General features: G+C 46.1%; 1 protein-coding gene across 1 annotated transcript; it reads left to right on the top strand.

Annotated features, from left to right (window-relative positions):
- The first annotated feature begins 1,466 nt into the window (after positions 1-1,466).
- On the top strand, positions 1,467-14,580 carry LOC115399079 (uncharacterized). The gene is made up of 6 exons (XM_030106267.1): positions 1,467-1,997; positions 5,703-6,226; positions 6,970-7,579; positions 8,224-10,632; positions 12,052-12,187; positions 13,311-14,580. The coding sequence occupies exons 1-6, from the start codon at positions 1,618-1,620 to the stop codon at positions 13,569-13,571; spliced, it is 4,320 nt and encodes a 1,439-aa protein (XP_029962127.1). The 5' UTR covers positions 1,467-1,617; the 3' UTR covers positions 13,572-14,580.
- Positions 14,581-14,640: the final 60 nt, after the last annotated feature.

Genomic DNA, 14,640 nt, shown 5'->3' with positions numbered 1-14,640 from the left:
CTGTTAATGACGGCGCTGCTCCAATATGGTGAAACGGCGTAAAGACCATTCCTTACCATCCAATACGGGACAATTCGGTTTTTCAATGGGTGATTAATAACCCTCGTAAGACTATGATTTAGATTTTGTTAATCACCTACCGAAAGTAAACCATTACTCCTGCATTTAAGCCTCAGTCAATGACTGGCATCAGCTAGCCAACTCTGCCTCTGCACACAGACCATTACCAACACTGCTCAGATTTCAAAGTCACCACTTCTAGATTTCAGTATTCGGTTTCATCAACTCAATCCTGAGCAAATGAAAATTGGCATAATTAAGCATAAAATGACTTACCATTCACTGCAGCGCTTCAATGAGCTTCGGCTGGGCCCACCATGTGCTCACCCTCTGGCCGTGAACGTTTCCGCTGCACGCGGAGGGAAACTGCGCCGTTGACACGTCATCAAAATGTATTTTACATTAGCAGAACTTAAAATCTAATCATTTCATGACTGACTGAAAATTTTACACTCTGACAAGTCAACGATAGTATATTGAATCAAAAGGCATGATTTGTGTGTCATCCAAGCTCAATAAAATAACGTTTGCAAGTAAATAGTCTAGCAGCAACTCAGAACTTGATTTTTGATTTCACAACAACATGTTTATTTGAGTAATGAGTAAAGGTCACCTGAATTAGTTTTTAGAGTGTGTTGTCAGCAGCAGTACACACACACATATTAAACAGAACTATGAACATCGAAAACACTGCACAAATGAAATTATAGAAATACACTCATTGAAAAAGTATTAACTAAACTGATTTGTATTTCTTGACGTATTCATGCATTTATGTATTTTTATTAACCATAAATGTCCGTGAGGCTCGTCTGTTATGTTGTCTGTGTCGGAACTGAAACGCCTCCTACAGCTCCTCCATCTGGAAGGATGAGATGTTTAAAACCTCTGATTGTCTTTGTCTCGGTTCTGATTCTCCTCCGCCTGAAGTCTGAATAATCTCCACTAGATGGCGCTGTAGGCTTGAAGACGGCTTCGTTCCTCAACTTGAAGATTTTTTTTAACGGAGAAATGAGCAGAGAAATGAGCATTACTCAACTAAACATTAAAAAAAATTGAACTTTGAACCGATTATACAGTGTTGTGTGTGTGTGTTTGCACGCGCTGGTATTTCTCTTTCATGCTGCGGCATCCCTCCCTCCTCCTCCCTGTGTGTGTGTGTGCGCGGCCGTGCTGCTGGAGGAGGGCGGGCCGCCTCGCGCTCTCACTCTCCGGACTGTAAACCAGCGCGCGGCGGGACTGATGGGGATCCTCTGCTCTGCTCTTCACTCTCTCAACGTGATTCACATCGATTGCTGCAATACCGTGCGCGGTGCGGAGGCCGAGCCGCGCCGTGCGGGAGCGGGAGCTGACCTCGGGTAAACCCCCCTCGGAGACCAGGCGGACTTTGGAGAGATTCTCTGCAGAGGCATTTTTGCGCATCGCGGAAACTCTGGCGCAGCGCGGAAGAAAGGAAAGAGGGATGACCGCTGAAGTCTGCAGCTGCTAGGCCGAGTCGGGACTGTTTCTGGGTCTGCAGGCTGCCCCCCCCTCCCCCCTCCTGGACCGCCGGGCAAGATGATGTCGCTGATCGATCTGGACGACGACCAGCGATGGGTGCCGACTCATGTGAATGTCACCGTGCTGCGCGCGAGAGGGCTGCGCACCAAGGGCAAGCACGGCAGCCGCTACCTCTACACCATCATCCAGGTGGGGAAGGAGAAGTACACCACGGGGCTGGTGGAGAAGGCGGAGGTGCCCCAGTGGAACGAGGAGTGCTGCTTCGAGCTGCTGCCCGGGATCCTGGAGGACGGCGGGCGCAGCGGGTACCCCCCGGGGAGCGGGGACCTGGTCCTCACCGTCATGCACCGGGTCCTCATCGGGCTGGACGTGTTTCTCGGGCAAACCATCATCCCTCTCGATAAGATATTTCAGGACGGAGTGTGTCCCCGAGACGAGTAGGTTGGGGTTTTTTTTTTTGTTTAATTCCCACCAAACACAGCAGGAAAGTGTTGAGTCATGTCAGTAGTGATGGGAATATCAGGATGACACGCGACTTTCCGCCGAGCACAACAGGCATGCGCATCTTTTACAACCTGGATGCAGCAGCTGATCCTCTGCTGTCTGGAGCAGGGGGTCAAACTCACTGCATGAATGAGAACACATTTAACCTTTAAAGTGAGACCAATGCAGCTCATGAAGTTTCATCGTGTTGATGCACATATTAAAACTATATTACGATGTATTTATGAAGTTGAAGCTGCAGTTCAGAATAGTTGAATAGAAATTTTTCTACATTTAACCTATCTTGGTACCTGATTCAATAGTTTTGCTCCTTTTCAAGCTTTTTTTGTTGACACATTTTGATAGTTTAGCTGTTTTAATAATTTTACCTCTCTGTAAGCAGTTTTACATGTTTTTTTCCAGCCATATTTTTTTTTTCTTTAAGAAATTGTAGACATTTCAGGTTTTTTAAGCCATTCTACTATTTTTTTCCCTCCACATCCTGTGTTTTAGATATTTTCCCTAATTTTACTTGTACCTTTTTTGAATCCCTTTTGGACCAAGAGCGACTCATCATTTTGAAGAGTACTATGGTGTGTCACTATGATAAAAAGTTAAATGTTTATTGAGGTTTCATATCTTGAAGGCTTCATGGAGCCACTGCAGAGGGACTACAGAGCCACATGTGGCTCCAGAGCTGCAGGTTGCCGACCCTAGACGTAAAAGCTTTAACTGTCACATCAAGCTTAGTCCCTGAAACACACCCGACAGATCAGAAAGTCTAGAAGCTCATTTCTCTGTAATTCATTCTTTTTTTTTAACATTTGCATTGTCATCCCATGGCCTGAACTGCATTCTCCAGTGGGCTGGGTTTGGCCCACAGGCCTTATGTTTCATGTCCCTGTGGTGGAAGGGTTCAGCAGTAAAGTCAGATGTGGTGTTTTGCAGGGTGACTCCTGCCAAAGCTTGAACCACGTAGGTTTTCTGGACTTCCATAGTGTTGTTTACGAGCTGCAGTTTGCACGCTGCTCTGCAAATCAAGACGAGGAGCATCCAATACAGACTGGAGACCACTTTAAATTCTCAGAGGGGGCAGGAGACTTCCAGAGAAGCCTTATATAAGTGAAATGATAATATAAGTGTCTTCTATAGCGCCATCTTCTACAGCACTTTATCCAACAAAAAGCTGGAGCACATCCCTGCTGACTTACATGAAATTTAGAGACACCAATTAGCCTAAAGCACATGTTTTTGGACTGGAAGGAAATCGGAGCAGCCTGAGAACTAACTACAAGTACACTTTGTGCCCAGCAAAGGAGACGAAACCCTAAAAATACACGATGCTTATAGACATGAAAAGCCAAAAACATAACATTTTACTGAAATCCTGGCTTTAAAAAGCTAGGTGTTGCATTGTTGTAGTTTGTATCTGCATTTGCTGAATGTTTTTGTCGCCGGTGTAGAGAAACTCTATCCCCACCACAGTGATTATTGCTGCTTCGCCGCAATACGATACACATTTCATAAATGCCCTCTGAAAAGCGAGTAAATGAGTGTTTCAGTTCGAGAACCAGTATAGTCAGAAATGTGTCGGCGTTGTCTGGACCTGACCACAGAGCTGCGGCCGTGGTAAGCTACAGGTTTGTCATTTTCATTCACTTGGAAGTTGGAAATGGAAAAAAGTGGACATGCATGGACACGTTTCCTCAAAATGAAACGTGATTAAAAATGACTTGCTAAACTGAAAAAAAAGAAACTGTTTCTCAAAGAAAATGACAGATAGGAGCAAATAGACTGAGTGTTGAGGAGCAGGTGACCGTGTCCCTGTCTCTCTGTTTCAGCTCTGCATCTGATAAGTGACTGCCAGGTTATTCAAAGCTGTACTGTTATTCAGCTATTAAGCTTTAAACAAAGGATTTAGTCTGGTTGAACCAGAAATTCAAATTAAAGGTTGTTTTTTTTGCCTTCTTCTTTCTCAGTTTTTTTTTTTCCTAAATTCCGTTGATTGTTTTACCTTCGGTGCTCAATTTGAAAGAAATGTTTTTTTTATTTTTATTGCAGTGTTCAGTTTAGTCATCATAAAAACACGTTGTCATTGAGATCATGAGGTCTGAATGTGACAGCCGTCACAAGTCAAGACTCTCCAAAAAAATGCATCAAATAAAGACACACAATGGAACTGAGGAGGTCTTTTTCCAAATATAATAAAATGAATTAAGCAACAACTGTACCACACCAACAAAACAAAAATGGCCGTGGAAGGATGAAGCAGACTGACCAGAAGTTGTTAAAGATGCTGACTCTAACAGGAATGGTAGTCGCCATTGTTGTTTTCATCAAAATGTGGAATGTTTTTGTGGCCGAGCCCCTCTCCTGTCTCCCATTCACTAAAACAAAGCAGGGAAGCCAAACGCCGGCAGACAAACCGGCTGTCATGAACCTCTGAAAACAGGAGTCTTCAAAACAACTGCTAAAGGCTTCAGCACGTCTTAAAATTCATTTTGACAGTTTTGATCTCGAGCACCGCCCAGAGGCGTCTGGGACACCGGGCTGGTGTGCTGATCAGATGTGGAGGAAAAGCCTCCTCTAAAGACAAAAGAAAAGGATGAAATAGAAGGTTTGGCACCGAACTGAACAGTGCTGGTGCAGTCAGTTCAGCAGGAAACATGAAGGAAATGACCAGAGCAGCAGTAAAACATGAGCTTGATTGTAGGACAGTGTCTTTACATTTAACTGTTAAGCGATTTCCCGTCACCTGTTGTCCAAACCGAAGATGCTTCATCCTGGTTCTCAGTGGTTTATAGCAATATATCCAGAGTAACTCACAAAATATCTTGTAAAGACATTAAAATGAGGCAAATCAGACAGAGACCCAGCAAAACTGTGAGGTTGAGGGTTGTTTTTCATTCTGTCAGAAAAGGTTTTAATCTCACCTGACAGTGAGTGACTCATACTCAGCCTCTCCTCAGGGCTTTGTGATGAAGCTGTGTTTTAGCAGGGAGATTCAGAAATGTGGAGTAAAAAGACCAGAATGCAACACAACACAGGACTGAACTGAAAGTGAAGAGTTGTGGCCATTCGTTACAGAGTCCAGCTGTGAAGCTGAACTGGACTCGCTTTGACTCTGGGAAACGTGTCCACTATCACCGCTGAGGAGCAGAAACAATTCAACACATCTGGCTTCAATTGCGGCTCCTCCGCCCTCGCTCCTCTTTCTGCACTCGGCGAAACTCATGAATTCCTGCTGTTAGTTTTGGCTCCGTTGCTTTTTTCTCCCGTCCACTGGCAGGGCGCGGGAGGCAGGGACAGACGGAGGGTTTCATTGGTGGACTCCTCACTGTCTTTTTTCCCCCCCAGGCACATACTCAGGTGTAGGTGGGTGGATCCCGCCTGGAGGAATTTTGGTTGGGATTTCCTGCTCTTAGACTTATACAACAGTTTTGTCAGAGACATGTTTTTCAACACCGTCCCCTGAGCAGTACATCCAGATTATGTAATATCGAGGAAAGATTTTTCCAGAAGGAAATTCTTGCGTGAGTTATGATATGAGCTTTGAAACTATCATCACACTGAAGACACCCTCCTGAAGCGCTGTGTTGTTTTCAGACGGTATTATTTGCCTTTTTATGGATGCTGACAGTCTGTTCCCTTCATTCCAGATGGTTCAAGCTCAACTCTAAGGCCGGCAGGAAGGAGAAGGAGCGAGGCGAGCTCCAGGTGACCGTCCAGTTCACCCGCAACAACATGACGGCCAGCATGTTCGACCTCACCATGAAAGACAAGCCCCGCTCGGCGTTCGGCAAGCTCAAGGACCGCGTGACGGGGAGGAAGCGGGGCGACGTGGAGTCGTCCTCGGCCATCGTGCCAGGTCGCTACGCCGCGCTCTCCGGCTCTCAGCCGTTCGGACAGGAGGGCGGCGGGCCGGCGGAGTCGCGGGAGGTAGAGATAACGGAGGAGAAGAGGAGCAAGGTGAAGGATTTCTTCAAGGGGAGGCTGCGGAAGTCGTCCGACACGAGGTCGTGCTCGTCGCTGGCTTCGGACAGCAGCGTGTCTTCCGTGGCCAGCGATAACCTCGGGCCCCCGCCCTGTCTGGACCTGCTGTCGGATCCTCCCAGCTCCCCCATCTACACAAGCAAAGTGAGAGTGGACTCCCACTACGGAGAGACCGACTTAGCTAAGAAAGGTAGGCTGTGAAAAGAGGAACGAGCAGAAAAACACATGAAATGTGAATGCTTGGTAACAGAGAAGGGCTGGTCTGTGTGCAGCTGTGTGCCTTTCACTTTCACCACGAGGATATTGCAGGCTGTCGCTCCTCCATCTGACTTTCGAGCACTAAATTATGTAAGAGAAACTGGTGGAAACAAAAAAAATTATTTATATATAACTACAGAAATTTGACTTAAATTGAGTAATAGTGGAAACACTCATTCACTTTATTTGCTATTATAATGATGAAACACTTCAACAAGAGTATAAACTTCAACAAATCTAAAGTGTTTCCCCTCCCCTATTAAAACCCGAATGCATCATGTGTAACTCTCCCTATATTTTACATACAGCAGGTATGTCAGTCATACAGTCTGTGGACCAAATCCGGCCCAGGAAGTTAGGTTGTGATGCTTTTTGCATAATTATGCTCAATACACATTCTTTGTAATTGACTAAAATGAAGTGCTATTTCTAGTTTATCCACTTGGTGTCCCAGTTTCTCAGTAAATGTAGCAGACGTAGCACCATTTCACTACTGCTGTGAACAAAGAAAGAACAATGATAGACACTGCACAAAACATCTAATCATAAATGTGAATATTTTAAACTGGTTCTGCTTAAAAAGATTGAAAAGTTTGAAAGAAATATTTATAGTAAGAAAGTTAAAAAAAAAAAGCCTTTCAATCATCACTTTGTGTTTCTTTGTCTCTCTCCCAGTGCTCACCAGCCAGCACACCACAAAGGTTCTCACACACAAGCGAGCCTTCAGCGATGAAGTGAGCAAGATCACCACGGCCTTCCCTCGAACGAACCCTGCAGTGGAGTCGCTCAAAGGTCAGACCATGACTCAGTCCAAGTCGTCCTTGTGTATCAATGGAAGCCACGTTTACGACTCGGAGCCGTCGATTCCAAGGAGCTCTGGAGCGCTGCCGTCCAAACTGGTCCTGCTGGAGAAGTGCTCCCCGCTGTCCCGCTCCCTGCAGAATCTCACCAAGAGAAGCGAGGACAAAGGCTCTTTCGCAGAGGGCCGTCGATGGTCCTTCGACAAGACCAAGAAAGAAGAGAAAGAGGAGGAGAAGGAAGCTCAGATGTCGTCTTCTCAGAATCAAGAGGATCAAACAGGAAGCCGCGCGGGTCAGGCGGCAGCGCCGATCGTCTCCTCGGCCGACGGTTCGCCCGACAAGGCCAGAAAGACAAGAAAGACGCTGTTCTCTGGTGGGAGGAGTGACTCTCTTCCAGCAAAGTCGGACCTGAACCAGGCTGGCTCTAGTTCTGAGGGGAGGCTCAGAGGCTGGTTTGGCTCTGGTGACTCCCAGAACAAGCCCAGGTGAGTCGGGTTCACTGTCAGGGTCGCCTCCGGGCTCCATCGCGCGTTTGCTGCGTCGGCACGTAAACGGCCTGCATTCAGTTGGGTGTCCTGAGTCCAGTGTTAGCTCTGCTCGCTGCTCATCTGAAAATGGAATTGATTTAGATCGTAGCTCTCTCCATTTTAAAAGCCCATGCTGTGTCATCACCTCATACTGCATTTTCCACTGAGAGCACTTCGCCGCTGCCATTTCCTTCACTGTGGTGTGTTTCTGCAACAAAGTCACTATGATTCTAAAACAATTAAGAGATCCGCAGTAAATCATTCCATGTTGATATGAGCTCACCCAACAGAATCGCTGCCCATGCAGGTGGTGCTAGAATGGCTCTGATGCATCCATCATTATTTTTGCTTGAATTTTTTAATTTTTTTTTTTGCAAATGTGCTTTTGCTTTTCAATTAAATTTCTGTTACCTTTTTCCATAAACCCGTCATTTGGCCAATTTGATATCTTCTGATGTTTGTTTAGTGGTCAAAAACACCCCCCCTTTATACTGGCTCATAGTCTGGTTGTGTTTTCTGTGTGTGTAAGAACGATGTTCCCCGTCCGGTGACCTGGCGCCTCATTAACTAAGAGGACTATTGTGCCCTATTTTCCTCCACAGGCTGGAAGTTTCTCCTAAGGTAGAAAACAGCTCAGACGTACCCCCTCCACTCCCCCCTCGCTCCCCTGTACCTCCTCAGTGCTCCTCTCCCTCTGCTTCCCCCACCAGTCATGTCTCACGCGATGACTGCAGTCACATCAACCTCTTCACCCCGTCCGCCTCCCCATCCTCAGCACCCATCTCCCCCTCCAACCCCTTCCTCCCCCGTATGCAGTGCAACCCCTTTTTCGAGGAGCTGATTGCAGAAGAGCTGCAGAAGTCGCCTCCTTTCGCGTCTCGCTCCCCTTCCGGCTCATCTCCCTTCCATTACACGACTCTCCCCGATCAGCCCTGCTCGGCCACCGCCGCCCGTGAAGTTATCGCTGCAAATATGGCTTCCATAAAGCGAGATCGCCCCAGGCCAGTCGCCAGGCAGATATCGCTGCCTGTGTTATCACCCAAAGGAGCCTCCTCTAACTCGCCCGGCCTCCTGGCTCCTCGCTCCATGTCGGAGAGCGCAGGAGAAGGTGACGACGAGTCCTTCGACGCCTTCGCCACCAGCAGGTTCAACTCCCCGAAAGGGAGCGTTCTTCCGAAACAGCCGAGGCCCAGTCCCACCCTGTGCCGCAAGCGTAGCTATCCCCCTCTCGGTCATAGTAGTCACCCGCAGGAGCTGCTGGCATGCAGAGAGGAGCCTCCGCCGCTGCCTCCGAGGAGAGTTCTACGGAATTCGGTGAACGAGATCTTTTCTGACGGCTGGCTGCACAGAGGTCAGGAGTTAGCCGTCCATAAGGAGGCCTACCTGCTCTCTCAGACGGGCGTGGCCTCACTGCAGCGTGGACGAGAAGGGGAGTCCAAAAGAAACAGCGTTTCTCCTGAGTCTCACTCGGGCGGCGAGACCGCCGACTGCCATCAATCAAAGCCGTGTACAAACGTCACCTCTCCTCCAGAGTTCACTTTGGGAGAGAAGAAGTTCAAGTATGAGCCTTTGGAGGATGAGAGCGACCGCTGGGGCGGCACGCTGTTTGAGCAGGATCTGTACGGACGGATGTGTCGAGCGAATTATGGACGTCCGAAAGTGAACAACCACCGTTTATCAGCGAACACTGATGAAACTCTGAACACATTTAAGAGCTCAGGACCAAGCATGCCTGTTGACAGTGAGATTTCTGTTACAGACCTGTACAACATGCCATATGTTACTCCGTCAAAGCCAGATGCGAAAGTACAGGAAAGTTTATCGATTCCCGCGGAGACGATACTTGAGGCGAATCCGCCTGAAATCACGTGCATCAACAATAACGTGTCCTTCTCTCTGACTTTAGGGGATCTGAACATGAACGTGAATCACACAGACTTTGGTTTTATCGATTCTGATGGATCTTCTCTATCAGAAGTCGCCGATACCCTCAGAAGCATCAACACTTTGAGCGGGACATTTTCGCCGCTGCCAGAAGACTCGCCGACGGTCATGTACGATGAGACAAAAGCACCAGAAGACATGTTCATGCTGAAGGACACCTACATACCGGAGATGAACTCCTCCTTCGAAATCCCTGCGGCTTCTCACAAACTGTGTAAAATATCTGCAGTTTGCCAAGGCAGCTGCCAAGATTGTCAGTGTAAACTGAAAAACGTAGCAGCTCACGGTCACTCCAGGGTCAGTAGTCGAGACATCACTGCTTTAATGTCTAACAGTCAGGCACATGAGCCACTGGATGTGGAAAGTGAAGATAGAGACGAAATCCAAAGAAGTGATGAAGATTTGAAAAAGACGCAGAGCGACATTGATGATAATGGCAACCTGCAAGCCGAGTTAGCCAAACCCGACCAGACAGGGTCCGTTCCCGGGGTAGTTAGCGCACGGATACGTCCAAAGGGAGTATCCCGCCAGAGCAGCACTGACAGCCAAAGCGGCCGACGCAAAAGCGGAGAAAGGGAGTTCGAGCAGTTTTTGTGCCTCGTTCAAAACATCTCAGATGAGTTCAGCGAAGGTCCGTCATCGTATCAGCCCGCTAAACCGGCTCTGCCCTCCGTGAAGCTCGAAGGCGGCGTCGGTCATGACCAAACGCATCACAGCATGACAGAAAAGCCATCTGACATTAACTTTGAAGACCTTCACGCGCAAGTAGCACCAAACTCAAGAACCCCCTCGAAGGCAAAGATTGATCAATCTTTGCTTGAGCCCGAAACCTCTTCACCCTCTGTCTACTCTGCACTCTCCTTATCAGCTGAAACCCCTGTCTGTTGCCCCTCCATACATCCCCCAAGCGTAGGGCCGAGTGCTGGAGCCAGCACTGCGCTGGCCGTGGCTCCCTACACCTCCTCCTACTCCACCACCTCCACCACTGACCAGCCCCTGGCTGCACGGCACTCACTTTTGCCTGAGGAGACACAGCCAGCTAGCAACCTGCCCCGTCAGGAGAGCAGGTGAGACTCTGAATACACAGAGACAAAGCTGTACTAAGCTGAGAGCAGCAGACACGCACACGCTCCACCAAATATGTGAACGGGATGTTTGTTCGGTTTTTGGTTGCTCCGACAGTTTGATTACTCGCTGCTCTGGCTTGTTTTGGAGTTGAATGCATTTTTTTGTACTTATTTTCTGCCATTTCATCCAAAGCTGTTGGATGGCGCTCTGCTGCTTTGCTCTTGGCTTTGCTTTCCATTTTTGTTCTTCATCTCACGTTTCAACTTCTTCTTGGCTATGTTGTAATTTTGTTGTCCTCTATTGCTCTCTTAATTTTGCTGCTATTTGGCTGCCTGCTAATGAACGATAAATTTCTATCCTACCGTCACAAATTCTGAGTTAGATGAAAAGGGTTTGCACCAGGTGTTAAATCATATTTTGCTAAATTGTCTCCTAGAAACAACAAATATGACAGTATATATAATATGAACTGGTAGATTGGGTTCCTAAGAACCACTTCTCCATTTAATGATATGCTTAATATTTAAAAAAATTACTTCATATGCCTCCCGTTGTGGTGTACTAATTAAATTAATTACAGTCCTCATTAAATATTCCTATTTATAGATCAGTCATCAATCCAAGAAACGTCTCTCCAATAGCCAAGCTTCCCCCAAGGCAGTGGCCAAATGAGCAGGAGAATAGGATAAACTGAACGTTTTACTTGCAGACAGTGCAATAACAATTAAAAATAACATAAAATTATTAAACTAATGCAAAGAAACCAACAGTCTCTCAGGGTCAATATGGCTAAATCATAATTGTACTGAACTGAAAGTAATTAATCGTCCTTGTTACTGATGACAAATCAACATTTTGCTTGTTGAGGAGTCTTTATGGAGTTCAGTGATTTTGCTTGATCTAGAGTTGAGTTTTGGGCTCAAACAAACCTAATCTAACCATTTTACCAAAAAAATAAAATAAACTGGAGTTATTACTTTCCAGTTCTCCATGACGTCAGTTTGTAAGTATTAGTCTTGCTTAATGTTTCATGATTCTTTTCTGCTCTCTTGCTGTTTTGATCTCATCTGTACATTATCAAAGTTAAATAGAAAAAAAAAACAATTATAAACTAAACCCCTACTTATTTGATGTGTTTGGTGAAAGTTGGAGGGCTTTGTGGGGAGCAATGTGGTTTAAGCTCTGTTTGGGGGCTGATATTCGAACACTTTCAAAATCCCATCTTATTCTATATACTGCTTTATCGTCCATCCACATATAAAGAAGTATTTCATCCTCTGTGTGTCTGGATAGAGAGCCGCTGATAATTAAGAAGTGCCGTGACATGCTGTCATCTGACCGGACAAGCAGAATTAATAGGAAGGAGCTCTGCTCTGCACAGTGATGAAATACTCGTCCTGACCTCCTCATTTTTCCAGATCTCATCCAGTGAAGCCGTTAACCTCCAGCCAATCAGAGAAAAAGGAGAGCCGCTCCGTTCTGGAGAAGCTTAAATCTACCATCCACCCTGGACGCGCCGCCCATCAGGGCGCAGCTGAAGCCGAGAAAACTCAGGTACTCTTGGGAGAAAATCGAGAAAATCGTCTTTATAGCTCATTGTTATACGAAGATCGGTATTTCTTTCCTAATTGCTCTAAAGGTGCCACAGATATTCAGACAATCTTGGGATCAGTCTGTCAGAAGACATCAGAGTCTGCGGCTGTCTGCTAACAGCTCCACGTTAGTCTCCAACACTGTGGAGAGAAACACTGCTCCCATTACTTCTCGCAAGTGTGACACCATTAGATGGCCCAGATAACGGTTCACAGTCCTCCAGGCTCACCTGGAAATACAAACAAATGGGAGAGGGTTTAGTTATTCATGACTCCTCATTTGGTAACGCTCATTTTTAATGCAGAAGCTTCAACAGATGTGTTCAAACTGGAAGCCAGACAGAATCACAGTCGTGTCCCGGCTTTGTATTTTTCCATGAATTAAGACTTGAATTGTGTCCGTGCCAGTCTATATACATGCACAAACAGTCTGACTGGCCTGGTGCCCATTACTGTACAGCTATATGAATTTATGGGTTAACATTTATCACGCTAAGCCAATTTTCCAATAACATCAATAATGCTGCGCAGGTCTGATTTTGTGCAAACAGCAGAGAAATGAAGTCATTAAGATGTCTTCATAAATCACAACGAGCCATTAGGTCTGTGGGCTGTTAAATGCTTCAATGAGCAATTATTAAGGCCAGCAGCGCACATGGTGTTAATAAATGATCTGCAGGAAATTAACGGTTCTAGTAACATCACTGTGTCTTCTAGCGCCTGCAAAGAGAAGAATTGCCTTCTTTTATTTCCCAACATAATGGACCAGGATCTGTTTATTATGAGGCCATCGCTCATTCTCATCCAACATTTCTCCCCAGGTGCATTAGTTTTGACCCTCACTGTGTATGAAAGATTTTCACCGCTGTTCTAGGCAGCTTCACTTTCTTGGTGAAGCTGCCTAAAAACAGCCATGCTAGGTTGCACAAACACTTAACAGGAGAAAATTAGCAAACAAGGTTGCAAAACTATTGCAACCTTTTAACATCAATGCAAAATTCCAGCAGTCTGTTAAAGTTATATCAGAACAAACTTGCCATATGCTTAACACTGACTGGCCGCTTCCCATCATCCCCTTCCTTCAGGAGGCCACTGTTGACAACTCGGCCCAGTACCAACACCTGACCAACATGGAGCTGATCTCCCTGCTGCTGCAGCAGGAGATGGACATGCAGAAGCAGCAGGCGGCCTCCGAGCGCCAGACGGCGCAGCTGGAGAAGTGCGAGGCCGAGCTGAAGAAGGTCAAGGCGCAGGTGCGAGACCTGGAGGACTACATCGATAACCTGCTGCTGCGCATCATCGAGCAGACGCCCACGCTGCTGCAGGTGCGCACCCGGCACAAGTGACGGCGGCGGCGCCGGCGTGCGTCTGCACAGCACGTGCATCACAGTGCTTCCTGGGAGAGAGCGTGACCGTCCGTGGCAGGGAGGCGTTGTTCTAGAGGCCGCCGCAGTCAAGACTAATGCTTCACAAACTCTGATCTCACCGAAAATCCAGGTCCTCTCACTGCGAATACTGCCCTGTGGATGTAGACACGTTATTACCCCACATGCATGCTGGTTACTGTCTCAATCTGGAACCAACAGAAAACAGCAGTTCGTATCATCGGATATATGAGATGATTATTTCGCTCACGCTTACTAGAAAACGTAAAGTAGTCAGCTGTTGCCAGTTTAACTTAAACCATCTCCGCTTTCACTTGTGGATGAAATAAAATGAATAATGGAAAGAAGATGCACATTTGAGGAGCGTTTCACGCTGCTCTTCAGGCACTGAATGTAGTGTTCGCTGAATTAACGATTGGATTTTAAAAATGCATTTTTGATACAGTATTTTCAGACTGTTTTATCTCAGATAGGCCCTTCCAGTATCACTAAGGTCAGCTTGAGTTTATTATGTATTCGAAGTTAGCATTTAAGTATAAAACACTCCCGCAACATTTAGATGCTGCTTTCCAATGTCAACAATATGAAAAACAAGTTTCTGTATTTACAATGCTACGATGAGCAAAAAATACTCATGTTCATACAGAAAGGACTGACTTATTGTATGTATTTCTTTTCTTTTTTTTTAATTAATTATTTTGTTTCTTAAAGCCCTGAAATATGGGCTGAAGCGATGAGATTCATTTAATATATTTTGGAGTTTTTGTTGTCTATTTGTAATTAAAAATAACATTTTCTTTTTTACGTCGAGCGTGACAATGTAACAATGCAGTAAATTAAAATGTAAGTTATTTCTGCCATGTACTTTTGTCATGGTGATCAATCTCCTGATGCCATCCTTGTAGCACTGTAGCTTCTCGCAACGCTTTACATGACCGCAGTACTGTACTGTTATAGAAATAAAGTGCACATGAACTAAAGCTTTCAGGTTTTTCGTTGTTTTTTTTTTGGGGGGGGGGGGTTGTGATCC

Source organism: Salarias fasciatus, chromosome 2 (assembly GCF_902148845.1).
Source record: "Salarias fasciatus chromosome 2, fSalaFa1.1, whole genome shotgun sequence".
NCBI lineage: Eukaryota > Metazoa > Chordata > Actinopteri > Blenniiformes > Blenniidae > Salarias > Salarias fasciatus.
The sequence above is the reverse complement of the archived record's forward strand: the minus strand, read 5'-3'. Positions and strand labels throughout refer to the sequence as shown.

Excerpts from the sequence above, each read along its gene's own strand:
- LOC115399079 (XM_030106267.1), top strand. The coding sequence starts at position 1,618 with ATGATGTCGCTGATCGATCTGGACGACGACCAGCGATGGGTGCCGACT. Across the intron at positions 7,580-8,223 it reads GACTCCCAGAACAAGCCCAG|GCTGGAAGTTTCTCCTAAGG; the intron begins GTGAGTCGGGTT and ends TTTCCTCCACAG. Across the intron at positions 12,188-13,310 it reads CTGAAGCCGAGAAAACTCAG|GAGGCCACTGTTGACAACTC; the intron begins GTACTCTTGGGA and ends CCCTTCCTTCAG.